The sequence below is a fragment of the Gastrolobium bilobum genome, unplaced genomic scaffold (genome assembly GCF_033153095.1).
Source record: "Gastrolobium bilobum isolate Gb01-03AN ecotype WA unplaced genomic scaffold, APGP_CSIRO_Gbil_v1 utg1570, whole genome shotgun sequence".
Lineage (NCBI taxonomy): Eukaryota > Viridiplantae > Streptophyta > Magnoliopsida > Fabales > Fabaceae > Gastrolobium > Gastrolobium bilobum.
In genome coordinates, this window is record NW_026897563.1 from 86,032 (window position 1) to 109,205 (window position 23,174).

Here is a 23,174-nt window from a genome sequence, read left to right on the forward strand (position 1 = left end):
GACGTTTCAGTTTGCATGACTTTATGTTTGGTTTATGATTATGTCTGTTTTGAGTCAGTTTTATTTCTGTTTTGTGTCAGTTTTAATATCATTGATAGTCCTTTACGTTATGTATTTCCTGATTAAAAGGGCTTTGTAGAAGGATGTGAAGGGCAGACTTTGATTTGTTGAAGAATAATAATATAGCAGAAAACTTCTGCATTTTCCTGAAAGCCTACTTTCCATATAATTCTGCATCATTTGGTATCAAAGCTCAGGTTGCCTTAAAGATGGCTGAGCAGGAAAATCGCGGAGGTCGTGGTCGTAGTCGTGGACGAAGAGGTCGTGGCGGCAGAGGATGCGGTCAACCTACCGATGACGATTATTATACTGATGCGAGAGATGCTGAAATTGAGGAAAATGACAGACGGATCCAAGAACTCGAACAACTGCTTGCAGAGGCACAGTTGCACGGGTCAGAAGGGAGACAAGAATCTGAACTGTCATCTCCAGAGGAAGAGGAGGACGAAAATCCATTTTGGAACCGCGAAATACCAAGGAGAGGTCGAACCGGTGATCAACCCTTCACTTCCAATTTTGGGATGAAGATCGAGATTCCAGAATTTGAGGGATCAACTCACCCTGACGTATTCATCGACTGGTTACACACCGTCGAGAGGGTTTTTGATTTAAAAAACCTCACAGATGAGCAAAAGGTGAAATTAGTGGCAATCAAATTGAGGAAGCATGCCTCAATCTGGTGGGAACATGTCAAGAAACAAAGAATCAGAGATGGAAAGTCTAAGATTCAAAGATGGGACAAGATGAAGAAATTGTTGCAACACAAATTTTTGCCTGCTCAATACAGACAAGAAGCCTTTATTGAGTATCACAATTTCAGGCAACGTGACCTTACAGTGGAACAATACACCACTGAATTTGATCGTCTTCGAATGCGTTGTGACATGGTCGAAGAAGATGAACAAGTGATTGCTCGATATCTAGGTGGATTACGGGATGAAATTTCTGATGTTGTGTACTTACAACAGTATTGGTCTTATGAAGATGTGTGCAAACTGTCCTTGAAGGTGGAAGGACAATGTAAAAGAAAGGGTGACCGTTCGAAGTTTCAATCAAGATTTCCTAGAAAAGAATTCGGAGCTAAATCAGTGAGTTCTTCAGCAACTTCACCTGCTGGAAGGAGTTCTATGCCTCAAAAAAATATTCCCAACAAGGAAGGGTCGATCAAAGGAGGTAGTACAGGAAAGAGGTGTTTCAAGTGCCAAGGAATTGGACATTTTGCTGCAGATTGTCCAAATAAACAGATTGTGACATTTGCAGAGGCTCCAATTTTTGATGAAGAACCAATCTATGACAATGTCGATGAACAAGAAGAAGCAGAATCTGAAGAGGTGGGGATTGTCTATGCTGATACCGGAGAATCACTAGTCGTTCGGAGGGTCTTGAATGTGGATATGGTGAATGATGAAACATGGCTTCGACACAATATTTTCCACACCAAGTGCACCAGTAGGGGAAAAGTATGCAGTGTGATTATAGACGGAGGGAGTTGTGAAAACGTGGTTTCTACCACTATGGTAGAAAAATTGGGGCTGAAAACAGAAGAACACCCACAACCGTACAAGCTGTCTTGGCTTAAAAAAGGGAATGAGGTGAAAGTAACCAAAAGATGCCTAGTGTGTTTTTCAATTGGGAAAAGATATTCAGATGAAGTATGGTGCGATGTCATTCCTATGGATGCTTGTCACATTTTATTAGGCAGGCCATGGCAGTTTGATAGGAAGACAAAACATGATGGTTTCAAAAATACTTACACCTTTAAGAAGGATGGCCACCTTATTACACTAGCACCTTCAGATTGGAGGAAGGATTTTTTAGAAGAAGTCATTGGTGCAACTGAGATATTTGCACTAGTGGTGATAGAAGGAAACGATAATGGTCCACATATTCCCTTGGAGATTGAACCTTTACTGACAAAATTCGCTGATGTAATGCCAGAGGAGATGCCACCAATATTACCGCCTATGAGAGATATTCAGCATTGCATAGACTTTGTTCTTGGAGCAGCCATTCCAAATAAGGCAGCTTACAGAATGAGTCCCAAAGAACATGCTGAGTTGCAGAAGCAGGTACAAGAATTGCTTAAAAAAGGGGCGGTCCGCGAAAGCTTGAGTCCTTGTGCAGTACCAGCATTATTGGTTCCCAAGAAGGATGGGTCATGGCGAATGTGCATTGACAGCAGAGCTGTTAACAGAATCACCATCAAGTATCGTTTTCCTATTCCACGTTTTGATGATCTGATTGACCAACTTCATGGCGCAACTATTTTTTCTAAAATAGACTTGCGTAGTGGATATCACCAGATCAGAGTTAGGCCTGCAGATGAGTGGAAAACAGCCTTCAAAACAAGAGATGGTTTATATGAATGGATGGTGATGCCATTTAGGTTGAGTAATGCACCAAGCACCTTCATGCGACTAATGAACCAGGTTTTTCGATCTTTCATTGGTTAATTTGTGGTAGTCTATTTTGATGATATTTTAATATATAGTCCATCTGTTGAACAACACTTGGTCCACTTGAGAAAAGTGCTTGAAACATTGCGTGAGCAGAAGCTATTTGTTAATGTGAAGAAGTGCCATTTTCTCACCTCAAGCGTGACCTTTTTGGGTTACATTATCTCAAAAGATGGTATTCAGATGGATCCAGCAAAGGTTGAAGCAATTACAGGTTGGGAAACACCAACAAGCATTCATGAAGTCCGAAGCTTTCTTGGTTTGGCTTCCTTTTATAGGAGGTTTATTAAAGATTTTAGCTCCATTTCGACACCAATTTCTGATTGTCTTAAAGGAAACAAGTTTCTATGGACTATAGAGGCGGAAGCTGCGTTTCAGATCTTAAAGGTTAAGGTAACTGAGGCCCCTGTTCTAATATTACCTAATTTTTCTGATGTGTTTGAAGTGCATTGTGATGCTTCTGGAGTAGGAATTGAGGGTGTACTAAGCCAAAAAGGGAAGCCAATTGCATTTTTTAGTGAAAAGTTGAATGAAGCCAAGAGGAAGTATTCGACGTATGACAAAGAGTTTTATGCTATAATTCGAACTTTGGAACATTGGAGGCATTATCTTCTATCTAAGGAATTTGTCTTATATTCAGATCATGAGGCATTGAAGTATATCAATGGGCAGCATAAGCTCAATGCTAGACATGCGAAATGGGTAGAATTTCTCCAATCTTTCAGTTTTGTTATTGTTCATAAAGCTGGAACTTTAAACAAGGTGGCTGATGCTGTGAGCAGAAAGCATTCTTTATTAACTACTATGCAGGTGAAGGTTATTGGCTTTGACAATTTCACGGAACTATATCAAGATGATCCAGATTTTAGAGACTTATGGAGGAAGTGCCAAATTGGACCCTATCAGCAATTTCAAATTGTAGAAGGGTTCCTTTTTAAAAATAACAAATTGTGCATTCCTCAATGTTCATTAAGGGCAGCCATTATACTTGAAGGACATGCTGGTGGCCTAGCAGGACACTTTGGTATTGACAAAACCAAGGCGCTGATTGGTGAGCACTTTTATTGGCCACGGATCGAATCTGATGTGACCAAATTGGTTGCAAGATGCAGGACCTGTCATTTAGCAAAAATGACAAAACAAAATAGTGGCCTCTATATGCCACTACCAATTCCAACCGCTCCTTGGGAAGATATTAGCCTTGATTTTGTACTCGGCCTACCGAGGACACAACGCAACAAGGATTCTGTTATGGTGGTAGTAGATAGGTTCTCTAAGATGGCACATTTTATTCCTTGCAATAAGACTTTTGATGCTTTGCAAGTAGCTAAATTATTTTTGCAGGAAATAGTCAAACTTCATGGTGTTCCAAAAACAATTACATCAGATAGAGATGTGAAGTTTGTGAGTCACTTTTGGCATACTCTATGGCGACTAATGGGGACCAAATTGCAGTTCAGTTCTTCACACCACCCGCAGACATATGGTCAAACAGAAGCAGTAAATCAGAGCTTAGGTAACTTGCTGAGGAGCTTAATAGGAAACAATCCCAAACATTGGGATTTGGTACTACCACAGGCAGAATTTGCCTACAACAGATCCCAGCACCGCACTACTGGCAAGAGTCCTTTTGAGATTGTCTATGGGCGTGCTCCAATTACACCAGTAGAACTATCACCTTTGCCAATTCAGAAATATTTTAGCTCCGATGCAGAGGAACATGCTAAGCACATAAAGGAACTCCACTCTCAAGTTCACAGTCAAATTCAGAAACAGAATGAGAAATACAAGCAACGGGTAGACAAGCATAGGAAGCAACAGATCTTCAAGGAAGGAGATCTAGTATGGATTCACTTGCGCAAAGAACGTTTTCCTGCTAAACGCTCTGGCAAGTTGCAACCCCGAGCTGATGGTCCTTTTAGAATCCTTGAGAAAATCAATGACAATGCATATAAGGTTGAGTTACCAGGGCAGTATAATGTGGCTGGCACTTTTAATGTTGCAGATTTATCCCCATACTGTGCTGAAGATGAAGGTGACATGGCAGATGAAGACAATGCAGATTCGAGGACGAATCTTCTCGTGGTAGGGGAGGATGATGCACTTGAGTCACCATAAGTCATCATAATTGTCATTTAGAGGGGTTTTAAGGCCTTTTATGAATTTTCATAATTGCAGACGTTTCAGTTTGCATGACTTTATGTTTGGTTTATGATTATGTTTGTTTTGAGTCAATTTTATTTCTGTTTTGTGTCAGTTTTAATATCATTGATAGTCTTTTATTGTTGTTTACGTTATGTATTGCCTGATTAAAAGGGCTTTGTAGAAGGATGTGAAGGGCAGACTTTGATTTGTTGAAGAATAATAATATAGCAGAAAACTTCTGCATTTTCCTGAAAGCCTACTTTCCATTTAATTCTGCATCATAACTATCGGCCTATGGCTTGACTTATTTACAAAAAATAAAAGTCTGGTTTAGTCTGTTTAAAAAAAATAAGACAACAAAAATTTATCCAAATAGAATATACAATCAACAACACTAGTAATTCCATAAATATTCATAAATTCAATGTATATCCAAACAATATAATATAGAACAAAATCATTCAAAACGTCTGTCTAACCAATAAAATGGGATGAAATGGATTGAGGAGAAAGAGAGGACTATTACAAGTAGTATAAAAAATATAAAATAATAATAATAATATACTATACCAGCCAGAAAGGCTCTAAGACCGAGCTTTTGAAGTGGAGCCTGAGACCTTTTTATTAAACGAGCTTTTATACAAGTTCAAGCCTGGTGCCAACAACCAATTTTAGACATATACGCTCAAGTCTTCACGAGTCGAACCAAAGGCCCCTGATTTATTTGGCACCCTAAGAATATTGACACAGTTTATTCTCGATTGCACAAAACCCTCTTGGACTCTTCAATTAAAAATTCGAACAGTCAAACTTTAGAACCATATGTTATGAATCTTATGTCAATATTTGAGCTTCATCTAACAATGCATTTGAGAGATATACCTCTTGAAAGACCGTTGCTTGTTGCAAAAAATGTGTTTGATTTGATAGAATTATGGGGCTATTACATACCTCAAATCAACAAATCCACCATTCAAAATGAAGATTGATGAGTCCAAATATGCTAGATTTTTTGTAGCTAGATCCCATGGTAGATGAAGGAGATATCAAAGATGGAAAAAAACCTAGACCTTCTTTTTCTTCTCTTTTATTTTTAGACACTATGATTGCTCTTACTCAACTCCTTTTGCAATGTGGTTGCTTTTACCCTTTACCACTTCAAAAGCCACATGTTATATTGAAATGTTAAAAGTGTCATTGGGTTAGCTTATAAGTAGAAGTTTAGCCAAACATAATTTTACAAAAAATTTTTATCATAAAAGAGGTTTTTTTTTTTTATAAAAAGGAAAAAAAGCTAAAAGCTAAAAAGCTTGTAGAAGGAGCATTTTTTAATATATATGTCAGCTTTTTGAGGTTTTCATATCTATTTTTCAATTATTATTATTTTAAATTTTTATTTATAATTTTGATCATTTATCCTAATAACAAATCATTTCATCTTCCCATTTTTTAAATCCTAAGAACAACTTTATAAAATTATCAAATAACTTTTAGTTTTATTTTTTAAATTTTTATTTTTTTAATTTTAACGTAAAAATAACTTTTAGCTATAAAAAAATGTGCCAGAACATATTTAAATAAAAAACTTATTTTTTAAGTGAAGATATCGAAAGTATGACAAACAATGACACTAATATGTTTTTTAACAAAAGCAAGTTATAACTACGTATTTAAATACCTGATCAATTTTCATATACTTGTACTGTTGTTTATAATTAAGTTATAACTAAGTATAACAATGTCGTTTATGTGTTTTTTTTTTTTTATAAACGGGCTAAGTCAGACTAACAGTTAGACTCATATTAGGCTTGGGTCAGGCCAAATTGAAATTTTTTGACGTAAGCTTAGACTTTTCGGGGCAAAGCTTGGTCCAACCCAGCTCACTTTCACCCCTAGTTATGGGTAGGTTAAGAATAAGGGTATTATTGTCTTAATTTGATTAAATATGCTAAGTTGTTTTAGAATTATAGTTGAAGGGGATTAATTGATTCAATTGAAAGTTTAAGGTGGTCTTTTAAAACAACACATAAGTACAAGGTGGTATTGTATAATTTACCCAAATAAATATAATACAAAGAAAAAACCAAATAATTACCCAAGCAATCAGTACTTTAAAACCCTTCCAAAACCCATTCTTTCACTTGAAAAATTATTTTCCTTTTTCCTTTCTTCACCCGCCACCAACCATTTCTCCGTGTACTTTAAAACCCTCTCAAAACCCATTCTTCTAAACCCCTCCTCGTAATTTTTTCCCACCTTTCTCTCTATGTTTTCTCTGGTTGACCATGTCCAAATCATTGAAGCTAATCAAGGAACATGCGTCCAACCCCAAACTCTGGCTGGTGATCGGATTAGGAGTTGCCGGGATCGTGGTTCTGGCAGAGACACGGCGGAGAAGACGGCGAGGGAAGACACACAAACAAGACTTTGGTGCTTTTGTTGAGCGTTTTGAGCTACCTCCCTTCCCCCAGCCTCCACCTCCTGTAGCCAAGCAAATGCTCTCTGCTCTAACCTTCGCCATAAACGACATGTTCGTTCCTCCAAAAAAAAAAAAAAAAGAGCAGTTTTTTTTTTTTTTTTTTTTTTTGTAAATAAAAGAGGAGTTTTTAGCTTTGCTTTAGTTTGACTTTTTTTTTTTCTCTTCCTGTCTTTCTTCCATGGGGTTGAAGAGAAACTTTGCTGATAGCTATTGTATGTGACATGTTGGTTTCTGGAAAAAAGTTGATATGTTAGTTGCTTATAGCTATATTTTTTTTTTTTTTTTTTAGGAAAATGAGTAAAATTTTTGACTTTTTTCTCCTATTTCTATTTTATGGGCTTGAAGAGAAAATTTACTGATAGCTATGGTATGTGATATCTGTGTAATAACATTTGATTTTCCATAAAGGACATGTTAGTCTCTATAAATTATTATTATTTTTTAAGCTTTGTTCAGTTTCATGTTCGTTTGAGTAAAAAAAATGTTAACTTTTTTTTTTAATTTGTTTTTTTTTTCCCGGGGTTGAAGGGAAAATTTGCTGAGAATGAGAACTATAGTATGTGATATTTTTATCTGGTATGTTGAGGTTTCTGATTTAGATTTTTATTTTATTTTTTATTTTTTATTTTTCTTCTGTTGTTGGGATTGGCAGATTTGATGTGAAGGGCTATGTGACGGGGTTTGGAAATCCTGATTGGAAGAGGACACATGAGACGGCGGAGAAGAATGCAGTTGTGGTGACTGCTCTGCTCAAGAGCGGGGCCACTTGTGTTGGCAAGACTGTTATTGATGAATTGTCTTTTGGGTAAAAGTCCTTTAGCTTTGTGTAGTCAAACTGAAACAATTAATTGTTCAAATGTGATTTACTTAAGGCATTATTGTGTCAGGATTTCTGGTGAGAACAAGTATTATGGAACTCCGACGAATCCTCAGATGCCATCGTGTATCCCCGGAGGGTCTTCTAGTGGTTCAGCAGTAGCTGTTGCTGCAGGGCTTGTTGACTTTGCCATTGGTGAGTTTATGTGGTTACCTCTAATTGCTTGAAATACTAATTTGTTGGTTTATTTATTATCATTTTAATTTTTTGGTCATTTATGAACCTGCTGTTTTCAATCTAGCAATCAACACCTCTAACTAGTTGTGGCATTCTGATACAATTGTATTTTATGACTGTTATTCTATTAAATTATATGCCTTATTTTTTTAGGTGTATTTCTTTAAATAATTGTTCTGTTAACCCTCCAAAATAAAAAGATCATTTTAACTACGTATCAATTTGGTAAAATATGATTATATCTAACAATGTTTCAAATATCTGGAATTCATGCATTTTTAATTTGAACTGAGTAAGTAAGATTTACACTTCTGTTTCATTGGTTGATGAGAGAACAGAGTGACGGTTTAAATTTCTTTTCATTCTTTCTTCTTCATTAATGTTGGCTTATACAATTATTATATTAATATATTTTTTGGTAACTTCTGTTTTAAATTATCATGTGAGAAAAGTAAAACATCTACATATTGTAAGGAGTTTTCTTTTTGTACTTGTTCCTTAAACCTAATTTTAATTCTTGTTGCAATAGTGAGGTGAGTAGCAGCTTGCTGACATTGTTAAAATTAAGTTCAATGTTTGCTGTGATCTACACAATATAATAGCTGCATTAAGTTTCATCATTCCAAGTCTTAGTTTTTTTTATTGTGATCTCTTCAATATATTATTGCAGAATGGCTTGCCATGCATATTCTGTTTCTTTCTGATCCGGGACAGACTTAATGGATCCTTGCAATTATATTGTGTCCTTGAAAACTGTTTCCTTGATTTTACTTTCTTAACTATATATGTGAACATGGAAGAATATTGTGTCCTCGTAGGTACTGATACTTCAGGATGTGTAAGAATTCCAGCATCATTCTGTGGTATTTTTGGTTTTCGACCATCCCATGGGGCTGTATCTACTGTTGGAATCCTTCCGAATGCACAAAGCTTAGACACTATTGGTAAGGTGCATAATTTTGTTTTGTTGCTTTGATTTTAATTTGTCATAAGTTAGATGTTTCAAATCTTAAGATCCTTCTTCCTCTTTTCATTGTGGGTAGCTTTATGGAAAGAAAATAGAGCAATTAGCTACATGTGTTAATAAATTGACTTGAGTCCTATATTACAATATATGGTTGGTAGTGCTTTCTACATTTGAACATCTTTTGTACATATGCTCCAGGTCTTGATCTGCCATCCTAGTTGAAAATATGATTAAGTTAATAAAAAATTACAGCATAGTGAGGTGAATGGGACTCAATCATTCTAACATTTTAAACAAAATATTTTAATCTATTTTCTTTAGATTGTTGATTGCTTAATTGCATAATTGCATTGCAGGATGGTTTGCCCGTGATCCATCCGTCTTACATCGTGTTGGGCATGTTTTACTTCAATTGAATTCAGTGGACACCAAAAGGTCAAGGTGTATCATATTTGCTGATGATCTCTTTCAGTTATGTGAAGTTCCTACACAGAAGACAATGTATATTATTGATAAAGCTATTAAGAATATGTCTGGGTGTAAGTTTCTGGATCTTTGAAGACCAATTGGTCGTCCCTTTCAGATTTATTAAAATTGATTGTTAAAATACTAGTTTTCTAATAGAAAAAGTTGATCTCCAGATCAAATTGCCGAAAGAAAAGGAAATTCATCTAAATTACAAAGTGTTTTGGTCATTTTGGTTTTGCAGATTGTGATCCAAAGCATATGGATATTTGTCAGTATATTGATTCAAAGGTGCCCAGTTTAAGGCTTCATGAGCAACCAACACGCCAACAAAATGGAGCATCTACTTTAAAAGCTCTCTCTTCGGTTATGCTCTCATTACAAGGGTATTCTATCATATGTTATAATGTTATATCATTTGATTTATCGTAATAGATCATGTTGTACTGTATGGCATGCTTATCTATTTTTCATTTTGATATTAGAAAAAATTTATTGAGGAGAAAAAATGAGCTTTGTACAAGTAAGGATTAGACAGTTCTTTAAATGGAGTACAAATAAAGAAGAAAACATAATATAATGAAGCTCACAGATCTGAGTATCAGTAATTGAAACACTCCTAAAAGGGCCGTAAGTTGAACAAAGAAGGAAATTTGTACGGGATAATCATGATGCAAAAGTATGTTTAATAACAATGACAACTAGCTGTGAAAAATTGGCAACTGTCGGTAACTTCAAAGGAAAAGCTAAATGTCATTCGTACTGTTATGAATCAACTCTTTCAAAAGTTTAAATTGTTAAATGAAGACATGTGAATGATTTTATATTATATATTTATATCCATGGTTGTCAAGATCGTGCTCAAGATTGTAGGATCATACAATCCTACCGTTTTCTTGCCACTAGCGATCCAAGTCGCAGGTAAAATCGTCCTCCATTGAGATTGTGTGGGATCGATGTGTAAACTCATAAAATTGGAGTGACCGGACGATCCCTCCATTCCGGCAATTTGGAAAAAAACCCATACTTGAATTGTGCGCACGACCCAAAATTTATATCTCTAAAATGCATTCACGCAAGAGCCCTTTGGGCTTGAAGCATGGCCCACCTACTTTGTGCTGAAATTCAACATTTAATTACAAGAACGGGGATGAGAAGGATTGAATTCTAGACCAGTTGGCCATAGAGGCTCTAATAACATATCATGAACCAACTCTCCCAAAAGTTAAAATTATTAGGTGAAGAGACACGGATGATATTATATGTCTAACATGTATAATAACATGCTTAGAGTTTCATTGATTTATCCTGGATTACGAAAGCTCACAAATCTGTTTACAAGTTGTTCTCTAATAATGCGAAAGTAATTGTTCAGGTGCTGTAATTACTATTACATTTATACAATAAAGACATATATCCTTTGCTTAAAACACATCCACTCATGTACTGAGTGGTATACTGGTTTTGTATTAATCTCTGTTTTATATACCTAAAATTTTCTTTCTTATCCAACTTATTCTGTGCAATCCACCCAAAATGGGATATGTAAATTGTGCATAACTCCACTCATTTACAATGATGCTTTCTTTGGCAACTTAAAGGAAATTTTATCCTTGAAAATATTATGATAAGTTGTCTAAAAGTTGTTAGAACACCTAACATTTCTGAAAGGTTTTCAATCACTATGCTGTTTTCCAGTGGCCTAAATTTCCTATTCTTTTGCTAATCTGAGTATCATTAAACATACCTGAGTTCTAGATATTTTTTGTTTGTTAGTTACTACATGTAGAAGCATATCAGTGGATGCCTGTGCCTGGAATATTTTTCTTAAACAATTTAAACTTTTCCTATCAAAGGAATTATCCTTTGCAATTAATAGGTAATTGTCTCTAAACTACTACACGCTGTGTGGTGTGTAATCACGTCTTATTTATTTACTTTTGATAGAATATATTGCAGCAGTGTATTATGATGACGGCCTTATATTTATTTGACAAATGGGTTTCCATCGGCTTTTCAGGTATGAATTTAAAACCAATCATGAAGAATGGGTTGTATCAGTCAAACCCAAGTTAGGTCGTGGTGTGTCTGATCGTGTTATTGCTGCCATTAATACTACACATGATAATATAAAAGCCTTGTATAAAGTCAGGACCGAGATGCGAGATGCTTTTCAAAGTCTGTTAAAGGTACTAGTCTGTTCTTGCCCTCCTTTCTTATATAGATTTTTTGAAGTAATGAACTTTTTTCAAGTTGTTATAGCTTAGATAAACAGAAAATTGGAAACTAGATGAGCAACCAGTCCAGTATAACAATATATTCCCTACTTAACTTTCGGAAGAAGTGGATGTCTTGACGTGGAATTTCATTACGTATGTATATTGGGAGATATCCTAGATTCTGATTCTTATAATGAAGAAGCTAAAATAATTTTGGCAAGTCTACTGTACGCATCCAGTCTACCTTATTATCTCCTGGTTTTGATTGTCCTACAGGTTGATGGAATACTAGTTATTCCCTCTATAGCAGACAGTCCATTAAAGCTTAATACAAAGAAAGGTTCTTCTGAGTTCCATGACAGAGCTTTTGCATTATCGAGCATTGCTAGTATGTCTGGATGTTGTCAGGTAATTTGAAATCTTTTAGGCCTAAGGTAATATTTTTCCTTTTCTCAGTTGTTTATTGTTCTGAAACTTTGTTCAACTTATATATTGACTTTTACATTAATTGCAGGCTACAATTCCATTAGGATATCATGGTGATTGTTGTGTTTCTGTTTCATTCATCTCATACCATGGAGCTGATAAATTTCTTCTAGATACGGTCTTGGATATGTATACAACTCTTCAAGAGAGAATTAGTTTTGGCTCCTATTCCTTACCGTTACCAGATACCAATGGCAACAGGGAAACTTCTGAACTTTTAAAGGAGAAGGTTAGTTTTCTGAGTCTGGATATTATTTCTTAAAAGTTTTCTTTGTAAGTTTAGTTTTCTAGTAACACCCATGATGTGAAATTGTGAAGTTGGATGCTGGTGAATGCAGTGTTTTAGAGTTTTAGATTTAAATGTTTTGGCGTCTCTAGATGAGATGTAATATCAATTATTGTTTTTGTGTCTATTTCTAGTAGTTAGTAAATAATGACTTTCTATTTGTAATTCTTTCTTTTCCTCTTAATGAATTTCTGCTCTTACAAAAATAACTAGATCAGATCAGCGTGAAAAAGTAATGGCTCTGGAAACATACATATGCTTAATGTTAAGTTTAAAAAATGTGCTACATAGTAGTTGTTCTTGGGAGAAAACCATGATATGCTATGCTCTGAATAATCTGATTATATCATCTAATTTATGAAATATTCTTTTAACAGATTTCATTCTTAGAATTATGCACATTTAGTTGTATCTTTTAGTCAATTAGGAAATCCCCAAATACAGGGATTCTGACATTAGAATATCTTCCTTTTCTGTCAAGGCTGACTCTGTTTAAATCCAGACTATGTATGCATCAGAATTATCATCAATAATAGAAATACATTCTGCAAATCTGAGATGTTAAAAGAAATGTTCCGATCTATAGGACTGAGTTTGTTTCCGCTACTGCATTTTGAGCCCCTTCTTCCTTCATCCGGTTGGTCTTCATTGCCAACAAGGCAACAACCCTTGCCACTGCTCTCTACATCCGGTTGGCCTTCATTGCCAACAACCTTTTCCGTTGATCTCAATCTGGTATGCTGCAATTTTCTCTTTTCCCTTAGTTGGCCTTCATTGCCGACCCTGCACTTCTGCAAGCCGTCTCTGCTGAGTCTCTCATTTCAAATCTCCCAAGCCTTCATTGCCGCAGAAAGTGCATGCTCTACCAATCAAGATGTCAACTGAAGAAGTTGTATCAAGCATAGTCGTGTCTACAGAGAACACCTGACCCCAACAGTCTGGTGAATTATAGAATATTTTCTAACATAGATGATTTAATAAGATTAATCACAGCATAATATGTCATGGTTCAGTCACAGTTCTGAGTTGTTTATGCATATAATATGTCATCATGGTAATTTAAAATATATTATTAGAAGTTTCCATTATTGAAGTTTTCTGCTGCTCTTAAGTATCATGGTCAGGGTTCTTTTGAACTTATTGATAAACATTAAAGACCAGCATTTGACAATGGTACAATTATTTTATCTTTTATTATATATGGGAATCTGTAGCAATTATTCATGAAACTGTTTTTGAATAACGACTGGATTTATAGCCATTGTTCATTCAAACTTTTGCCATGATGAACCCTAAAATTATCTTGGCATCATTTAATATAGTTGTACTTGAATTATTGTACTTTAAGAGAAGATTGTGGTAAATCTTGCGTGGATAATTTGATATAAGCTAGTAAAAGTCATACTTTTCAGGGAAATACAGCATTCAAAGAAAGGCAGTGGAATAAGGCTGTTAATTACTACAATGAGGCTATCAAATTGAATGGGATGAACGCAACTTACTACTGCAACCGTGCGGCTGCTCACATAAAGTTAGGATGGTATGAGGTTTCTTCTGTTTGTCAATTGTTACTTTTGACACTTTCACCGTCTCTGTGTGATTGGTATTTCCCCTGTGATTTTATGCAGCTTTCAGCAAGCTGCAGAAGACTGCAGTGTGGCAATATTGCATGATAAGAAGGTGAGAAAATGGGCATGTAACAGTGGCAGTTTTATGGAAAACTTATTTTTTAATATCTGATGTTTAATTATAATCTTTAAACTCTAATAACCACCAATCCTAGGAATGAGGTCTTCCTAATATTATACCAAGTGTTACAATATCCTCTAATCTTTCAAAGTGCTGGTCGCACCATCTTACCTGATGCCATGGGGATCTGTCTTTTGCAGAGAAGTTCACAGCAGGAGCTGATTATTGTCTGTGTTCCTTGATAATGTTTAATTACTAGATTCCTGTGTTTTTCCAGGGATCCTTTAGATTATGATACCGACTGGCTGAATCTGTTGCATACAAATATCTTTAACATGTATCTGTTTTGTTAAGAATAGTGCATAATTATTTCGATGCAGAATGTGAAGGCATATCTGAGACGTGGAACTGCCAGAGAATCACTACTACGTTATAAGGAGGCTCTTGAAGGTGATTTTTTTAAATCTTGCTTTCATTTCTGAGACACTGGAAAATGTCTTAGCAAAGTAATGAAAAGGTGAAAAATGGTTTGGTTGAGGCAGAGCTGTCTTGGCTATTAGAGAATTGCATGTCTGGCTATTGATGTAAAAGTGTAGTTCATTGTTAAGTCCAGTACTTGCCATTTTTGCAGCACTTGTGCACCCATTCGTGGTTCATTGTCTTACCATTATTTTTGGACTTTGTACTTCATATATCCTTAATGTTATTCCTTTTTCTCTCTCATTTTCTGATGTTATGCAGATTTCAAGCAAGCTCTTATTCTTGAACCACAGAATAAGGATGCTAGTCTTGCTGAGAAAAGAATCAGAAAATTGATGACTTGATATACCTAGTGTACTTTTTATCCCATGACCTCCCTCCTCCCTCTAAGAGTATGTCAATGGCTGTGGAAATATGTGATTATGGCTCCTTTCTTGCACCGAGTACCTTGGGAGTGAAGATGAATTGAAGAAGAGAAAGAAAAGATGAGCCTCCGTTGATGAGGTGCTGCATTGTTCTCATTTTGTGCATGTCTTGTAAAAAATCTTATTCAACCCTAATAGGTTATGCCTATAATTTTGGATCTGCACATGTAAGGTTGGCTTAGAAGAGAAACCTTGGGACAATGGTTGATGTTGCCATGTGACCCAAAGTCACGAATTCGATTCATGTTATCAGCCTCTTGCAAATGCAAGATAATACTACTATTATATATACATCCACTTGATGAGTGTGACCCTTACATGCACTCTGCACATAGGGAGAGCTTTATAGCATTTGTTAAAGAGATATCTCCAATCATTGTAGAGTTACCAAAACTCAGGCTTGAGTTTTGTGAATTGAAAAAAACAAGCACTGTCTCCCTAAAATAAATTAACCAACTCTTAAATTAGTGGGGATTTAAAATGACTTTTAAATTGTTGAATCTTATTTTTATAATGCTGGATTTGTCATGCAAGTTTGAACGGGAGACCCATTCTGTTGTAGGTGATCTTTGTAGAATCACTGGTGCAAGGGGAAGCAATATATTATAAAGTTAGATTTCCAATTTTCGCCGGATTTATTGTTTATTATCACCTGACAAATCTTTAGAAAGACAAATAGCCATTATGTCTTCCCTCTTATGTAACATAAATTTCAATTTCATGTTTTATTGACAAAAAATATTATATGGATTCTAACTTGCAAGTTTTAGGGCATATAAAGATTTTCAAGATATGTTACCTACGATAATCTCATTTTGTTTTTGTCTATTTAATTACAACAGAAAATATAGGGTGTCTGCAAAAGATTTGAAAAAAGGTACTTTTATTTTTTTTTAATTTTTTTAGTTTTTTCTTTCTTGCAAAATCATTTTTTTTCCTAACTTTTAATTTTTAATTTTTTAAATAATATAATTATCACTAGATTTTTTTCATTATATCTTTTAAAAATTATATTCAAAAAACACACAAATGAATTTACCAATTGATAGGAAGTAAATAGACAGGAAATTTTGAGCAAGCTTCATTAACTAATATTGTTGGTGATCCCTAATCGACTTTATTGGCCATAATTCACCAAAGAAAATAAGCTTACACGACTGTCTTCCCACAAATATTACCAATAAGTAAGTTTAGTATACTCCAAAATGACCTACTTTCTTTCACTATGACTTTTTGGCAGTTCCTGCACTTTCTCTTTTTCAACCATCAACTCTTTCACCATCTTTGCTAATCTTTCGTATCGTAATTCATAAATTATAATAGTTTAATATAAATAAAATCAACAATTAAGATTGAGATCAAAATTGGGTGTAATATTTATGCTAATGTAAATTGTTCTGCTATTCTTAAAGAATACTTTTATAAATGTGAATTTTGACATTTTATGTTTTTAGTCGAGGCTTATTTATGATTCCCAGATGCTACATTGACTAAATGTAAATTCTATCTTATTTATGATTGTTTGAGGCTACATTGATTGTGACAAAATATTTGGGGCATTGCTCGTAAGTTGAGGCAATCCACTTCATGCACTTTACCTGAAAAAAGAAGAAGAATAAACTATACAATTACAATATAATGGTATAAGTGATTTAAAAAACAGCCTTTATACTTACATAATAGAAGGAACTTGAGTAAAATAATTCTATTGGATTAATTTTCGTATTTTACTCACAATATATTATGGACAACGGTATGAAACTATTAAGGGACAATCCCTAACAGAGAAATAGGAACAAGAAAGAGGAACGGATACTTGTCCAATTTGCAGAATGGAAAGTGAATCTCTAATCCATGTTCTAAGGGATTGCCAGGAGGTAAAATTACTATGGAAAAAATTAATTCCCATATTTTTTGTTGCTGAATTTTTCTCGGTTAAGTTGGAGCATTGGCTAAAACTTAACATCGAGAGAAGAGTTGGGAATTCAGATTTAAAAATCAGCTTTCTATTTTTTTATTTCTTGTTGGAAAATTTGGCAATGGAGAAATGAGTATGTCATGGAGTTTTGATTCCCAATCTAGACACTAGAGAAAGCATAATACGAAATCTGGTTAAGGATGTTGACAGCGCATTCAACAATCCTAATAGTAATAGATTGTGCAGAAGAACAATGATCACCAAGATAGTCTGGCAATTCCACGACGAGGGATTCATTAAAATTAACTCTGATGGAGCTGCTCGTGGTAACTGTTGTTTGGTAATTTTTGTAAAAAAAAATATAGAATTCAAAAAGAATTCAAGTGTCATTCTCTGGGAACGGAAAATTCAATTTCTTTCGGTTATTCTTTTTTTATTTTCTTGAATGTGAATTTAATTGCTTTTTCAATGAAAATTATATTTTCTAAAATGCAAACTATAGTAAGAATGGTAAGAACACGTTTATATGAGTAAAAATGAATATTAAAAGTCTAGAATTCTGATTTCAATGACTTTCCCTTAAAAAATGCATGTCTGCGTTTTAACTGTAGCACCTATCTTGATGGAATCTGACTTTTTGTAGAACCTCACTAAACTTTCTCAAATTTAGTTCTAAAATGATTCAAATTAATCCCTTAATCTTGAATCATTTTATTGATGACTTGTAATCAAATTCTTTCCTAGATTATTCCTAATCTTGAAAACTTGAATTAATGAAATCATGAACTCAAATTTCCCAATACAAGTTCATGCAATAATCTTTAAGCCCATTCCCATGGAACTCAAACCAAATAATTTTCACTAATCAAACGTCAAGAACATGCACAACAATTTGAATCAGTTAATGGGTACTTGTCATTTTCATCAGAATTCTAGATGAAGGATTTAGCAATGCATGTTGAAAGATAAAACAAAAATGAATTCTAAAATAACATGAAACATATTTTTCATTCACAAAGAAAAGAAATAGTAAAAAGTGAAGGTACATACCAATATGGTTCTTCACAAATTCAGATTGTAAAACTATGAAAAGCTTAAGAACAGAAAAGTAAAACCATGAGTTGCACTGAAAGTTTGCCTTCTTGAATCCCTTCAAGAGTGGTGTTCTTCCTTGTGCATTGTCTCCAAGAAACTCTAAGAAAATTAAGCGCTTTAAAATAAAAAACTGAAAAGCTAAATTTCTTCTCTTCTCCGTCCGACGAAAATCTCCGTTCTATTTATTACTAAAACATGGTTTAAACTAAAGCTTCAAGTACATGCTGGTCCCTTAGATCAAACACAAATTTAATGGTTCTCATATTGCCATCTTAGCTTCCCTTTTTCTTTTAATCCGCCATGTGTCATTTTTTGCAGTAAAAAATGAAAATAATTAATGAAAAGTTAAATTCTCTTTTTCTACCCCTTTTTACCAACTTGGGCTTACTCCTTTAGGTTTGGCCCACTTTTACCTTCACATTAACACCATTCAGCCCAAAATCTATAGGAGAAATATCACTAATTTGAGTAGAATTTAAGACTAACAAAATACCCCAAACTTAGGCTATTGCTTGTCCTCAAGCAATCAAGTAGTTCTCAAGTAATTATCAGCTATTTTTTTTCACCAAGTCAGTTTATCAGTCAATCGAAACAGTGTTTAGACATTTTATTTTTCCATTTATCATTATACATCACAGCCATCAATTTTAATCAGCTATATTGCCAATTAAAATCAATATCAGATTAGTGATTCAATTCAAACTAACTTATCAATTAAATAAACAGAAATCAGTGCTATAGTTCATAACAAATAATTACACACATAACTTATATCAGACAATGCTTAATCAAAGAATTCCTCACTGGTCTTTTCCACTCTTTATTTTTTTTATAGGTTAGTTACTCATCATCATCTCTGCATTGTGGTATCCTAACTTAAATTTTACCTAGACACTTAATGTCTAATTTTCCATTTCCATCAAAAGGTCTTTTTAGGCTTGTAATGGGGCTAGGTTTGGTCTTTTGTTTTTCAAGTCAGATTGGCTAACCATGGATGGCCTTAAGTGTCTAACTAATCCTCAATAGACTTATAAGACTATTTTGCTCACTGATAGGAAGAAGCTGCTTCTTTTCTCTCTATTTTTTTTTACTAACTCACTTCCTTTCATCAAATGCTACCTTTTTTTTTTTTTTTTATACTAACAACCTTTCTTTTCTTTTCAATTCCATCACTTGCATTCTTCACTTTCATCATTTTTTTTACACCCCCTTTTATTTTGTTTTGCCACTAGGGGTTCTTTCTCCTCTTCTTTTCTACTTGATGCTTCCCGTTCTTTCTTTCTTTTTTACACCTTTCACTTTTTTTTAAGCTAGCTTCTTCCTGCCATTATTTACTGTTTAAGTCTTTTTAGCCTAGGGAAATTAATTAAATACTAAGGCTTCAAAAAAAAAAAAGGTAGGAAATGGGATTTGGTTGCTACTATACAGGTTATACATCATGAAAGAAAAGGTTTAGGCTCAAATAAGGGTTGCAAAGGATTAAATTGAAATACAAGGTAGGCTATTTGGCTCTAGGCTTTTCAATCACAAGGTAGGCTATTATAGAAGGTAACACTGTTGATGTGTGCCTAATTAACAAATCAGAATGAAATTGAATACTCATATGACAAGACATCAAATGCAAATAAATCTGAGTTTATATTAATGGCTGCTATGCATAGATAAATCAGAAAAATAAAGTTGCTAAAGTTCAGAATTTTGTAAATTTTTATCTTTTTCTCAAACTCAGCATGTGTACCCACACCCAAACTTAAAAATCAGTTGTGTACTCACAGCAAATAACACAGGGGAGAGATCACATGACTAGAAAATATGATATTAAATGAAAAATTCATAACATGGCACTGCACTATATCAGGTAATCAAAATGGTATATCAGTGTATACAAAAGAGTGATCATGAAACCTGTGAGACCATGAATATGGTCTACTTAAGATTATGAAGCTGAGGAGTATGTTGCTTCTGAGACTGAATCCTACACTTCAAAAATTTTGCAGATAGAAGCTGAGATGAAAAGCAATTCAATTGACCCAAATAGTAGCAAACATGTAATGGCTTCTATTATTCCTTGCTTCCAAACAATCACAATGACTAGTGTCAGCATGCATTGGTCACAAACATAATAGTGGTGATAGCCAGCCCATGTGCATGAGTCATCATGTTGCACCTCTTAGGCCAATTTTTGATAGCTAGACAAAGACACATTAATATCCAAACAATAATACAATGTAGCATCAGATAATAATAGCAACTAGCTAAACGAAGCCATGAAATGTACACATAACAACATGTGTATCAGACCAAAATTACATAGCCATCACATAGTAATATCAGAGAATGAAAATCACAAAATATCCTTGTTGTACCAATGAAGTTCGAATGGATGTTAAACAGAGGAAAATGGAAGTAGATGTGTGTGGGTGCTATCAAAGAAATATTGTTCCCCATGTATTAATGTGCTATAGCAGTTAAAAATGATGGTGGTTTGACATGGGTAAAACTTGAGCTTACCCGATGTGAAGAGATATTAAACTCAGTTCAAAATCAAACCTTATTTCCTTGTCCAATATGTAGAATCAACCGAAACAAACTAGTGGGTGTTGTTTTCTAGAAGCTCTGATCAAATGAGTAGGGAGAATCACCAAGTTAGACTAAAGCTGGTGGGTGTCCTTCAATTACATTAACACATGGTACTGGATGTTCTGGGAGATACAATTAATGGCTGAAAAGAAACACTCCTCTTTCCAAACTGCTATGAATACCAACTCTCCATTATACACCCAATAAACAACGGCTAATTAAGAGCCCCAAATTGAGGGAAGGAGATGAACTGACAATTATCATATTCAAGAAGTAGTTGAGCATAATACTATGTAATGTGTATAGCAACATGGTTTGAACTGGGTTAGAATATTAGATGGACCAATTGTATGGCAAGCCCAAAGTTCAATTGAGTGCTACATTTGTTTTTTTTGTTTTTTTATTTTGATTACTTAATTGGGCTAAGGAGCAAGGATTGCAGCCCATTCAATATTCCGGTAAAATAAATTTGCGTAAAGGCCTGCTCACACATATATCTTCCTAAATCAGCCCAAATATCATACTCACGCCACCAACCATACTCAAAGTAATAAGTAGATTTCAAACAATTTATTATTGTTGCAATTGCTATTTGAACTACAAACTTAATCAATTGGGCTTACCTACCATAACTTCCTTACAAAATTGTAAGAGGAGAATTAATTCATTTAGGCATTGGCAAGCTTGAGTGCTCTCACTAGCCTCACTATTAATTTCCCACTCTCACTTATACCTATTTTTTTTATGGCTGACGACTATGCTACAAACACAAAGAATCAGAAAGTAACACCAGTAGAACTTTACTCTTGTGCTACCCCAAACTTAAGAGTTGGATCGTCCTGCCAACTCTCACTTAGCATTCACACCATTTTTTTTCCAGTTAGACTAGTCCACATCAAAAGTTCAAATCAACCCCCTTTCTTTTATCAGCATAAGTTTCCAATTTTTTATTTTTTTCCTTTTTAAAAGAAGAAAGCATAAACACTTGGTCAATAACAAAACAAAAGTTCTCCTACGTACTATCTCTAAAATTACAACTCACTAATAACAAGTTAAAAACTACTAAAAAAATTAAACAAAACATGACAACTTTCACAGACTAAATGTCCTATGTACTAACTGCACAAGCACACTAACAAACTAAGGACTAAACTACTAAAATCATATTTAATGGTTCATCCAGCATCCAATAAAGAAATGAAAGTCTTTTCCTTATTCACATGCCTACTCCAGTAATGCTTTAACCATCTAAACTTGATTGGAAATAATTTGATTCTTATTTTCAAATTTAGAACAATTTGTCCTGTATCCAACCAATTGATTATTTTTATTTGAACCATTTCTTTCAAGAGTGGACTAAGCCTTCCCTGTTGATATAAGGAGCTAGAGTTCAGATCCTTTTCAAGCAATCCTAATGGTTCAAATTGATTGTCTCCAAAAAACTTAGCTGGTTTAGGTTTTATTAGTTCAAAGCTTCCTTTATCTAAGCTATCATTTTCATTACTTAACAGCACATGGTTAGCAATCAAATGATCAAACATAGATATAGGGAAACAACCATCAATATCTTCATCTATAGAATTCATGGCATTCAAGACCTTAAATGCCATATTTTCTTCATTGACCCTCATACTCAATTCACCTGTTTTAACATCAATAATAGCATCCTCTTTAACTAAGAATGGCCTATCCAATATAATAGGCACATCCTTGTTGTCAGCTTCAAAATCAAGTATTATGAAATGTGCTAAAAAATAAACCTATAAACTTTCACTAATATGTTCTCTATTTTTCCTTTAGGGACAATATTCCTATCTCCTATTGCGCATGAAAATGAAGAAGAACTTGAATTTTTCAGCTTGGGTGGCAAATCATTGGACAAGTAGTGCTTCTCTTGCTGTTTTTGAAGTCTTTGAGGAGAAGGGAGCTCTCTTGCCCTTGATACAGGTTGAGAAACTTCATTATTCTGCATATCGGTTTGTAGTGCCTTTGATTTTGGCACTTGCTTTTGTGGTTCAGCAGTAATCTCCTCTTCCATGTCTTTCTCTTGAGGTGAAGTTCGACTGAGTGAAGGTTGAGTTGAAGGGGTGTCTTCCACTTGTTGTCCTTCCTTCTCTATTAATTTCCTTAAGGTAGACAGCCTTATAGCATACTCCGGCTGATCCACTTATCTGTCATTCCTCAATTGGAGGTTTTTGCATAGTTCTTTTTCATCCCTCCTTTGCAATTCAGTATCAATAGGGAGTGCCCCCAAAGGTCTGCTACTAATTGCTGTAGCAAGCTGACCTATTTATGTCTCAACGCTTTTTAACATGGCACTATGACTTTGGAGTAAAGCTGCCTGATTTTGCACAGCATGATCATTCTTTG

The 23,174-nt window shown here is 34.6% G+C and overlaps 2 protein-coding genes across 2 annotated transcripts; both read left to right on the top strand.

Annotated features, from left to right (window-relative positions):
• The first annotated feature begins 269 nt into the window (after positions 1-269).
• On the top strand, positions 270-2,513 carry LOC133308096 (uncharacterized). Its single transcript, XM_061508686.1, has one exon. It carries the CDS (start codon positions 270-272, stop codon positions 2,511-2,513), a length of 2,244 nt encoding a protein of 747 aa, XP_061364670.1.
• A 4,342-nt stretch (positions 2,514-6,855) lies between these two features.
• LOC133308109 (outer envelope protein 64, mitochondrial-like) lies at positions 6,856-15,460 on the top strand. The gene is made up of 13 exons (XM_061508703.1): positions 6,856-7,191; positions 7,793-7,945; positions 8,028-8,152; positions 9,013-9,138; positions 9,518-9,700; positions 9,871-10,012; positions 11,647-11,815; positions 12,122-12,253; positions 12,360-12,560; positions 14,030-14,157; positions 14,246-14,297; positions 14,687-14,756; positions 15,048-15,460. The coding sequence occupies exons 1-13, from the start codon at positions 6,947-6,949 to the stop codon at positions 15,128-15,130; spliced, it is 1,809 nt and encodes a 602-aa protein (XP_061364687.1). The 5' UTR covers positions 6,856-6,946; the 3' UTR covers positions 15,131-15,460.
• Positions 15,461-23,174: the final 7,714 nt, after the last annotated feature.

Excerpts from the sequence above, each read along its gene's own strand:
- LOC133308109 (XM_061508703.1), top strand. The coding sequence starts at position 6,947 with ATGTCCAAATCATTGAAGCTAATCAAGGAACATGCGTCCAACCCCAAA. Across the intron at positions 7,946-8,027 it reads ATTGATGAATTGTCTTTTGG|GATTTCTGGTGAGAACAAGT; the intron begins GTAAAAGTCCTT and ends TTATTGTGTCAG. Across the intron at positions 12,254-12,359 it reads GTATGTCTGGATGTTGTCAG|GCTACAATTCCATTAGGATA; the intron begins GTAATTTGAAAT and ends CATTAATTGCAG.
- LOC133308096 (XM_061508686.1), top strand. The coding sequence starts at position 270 with ATGGCTGAGCAGGAAAATCGCGGAGGTCGTGGTCGTAGTCGTGGACGA.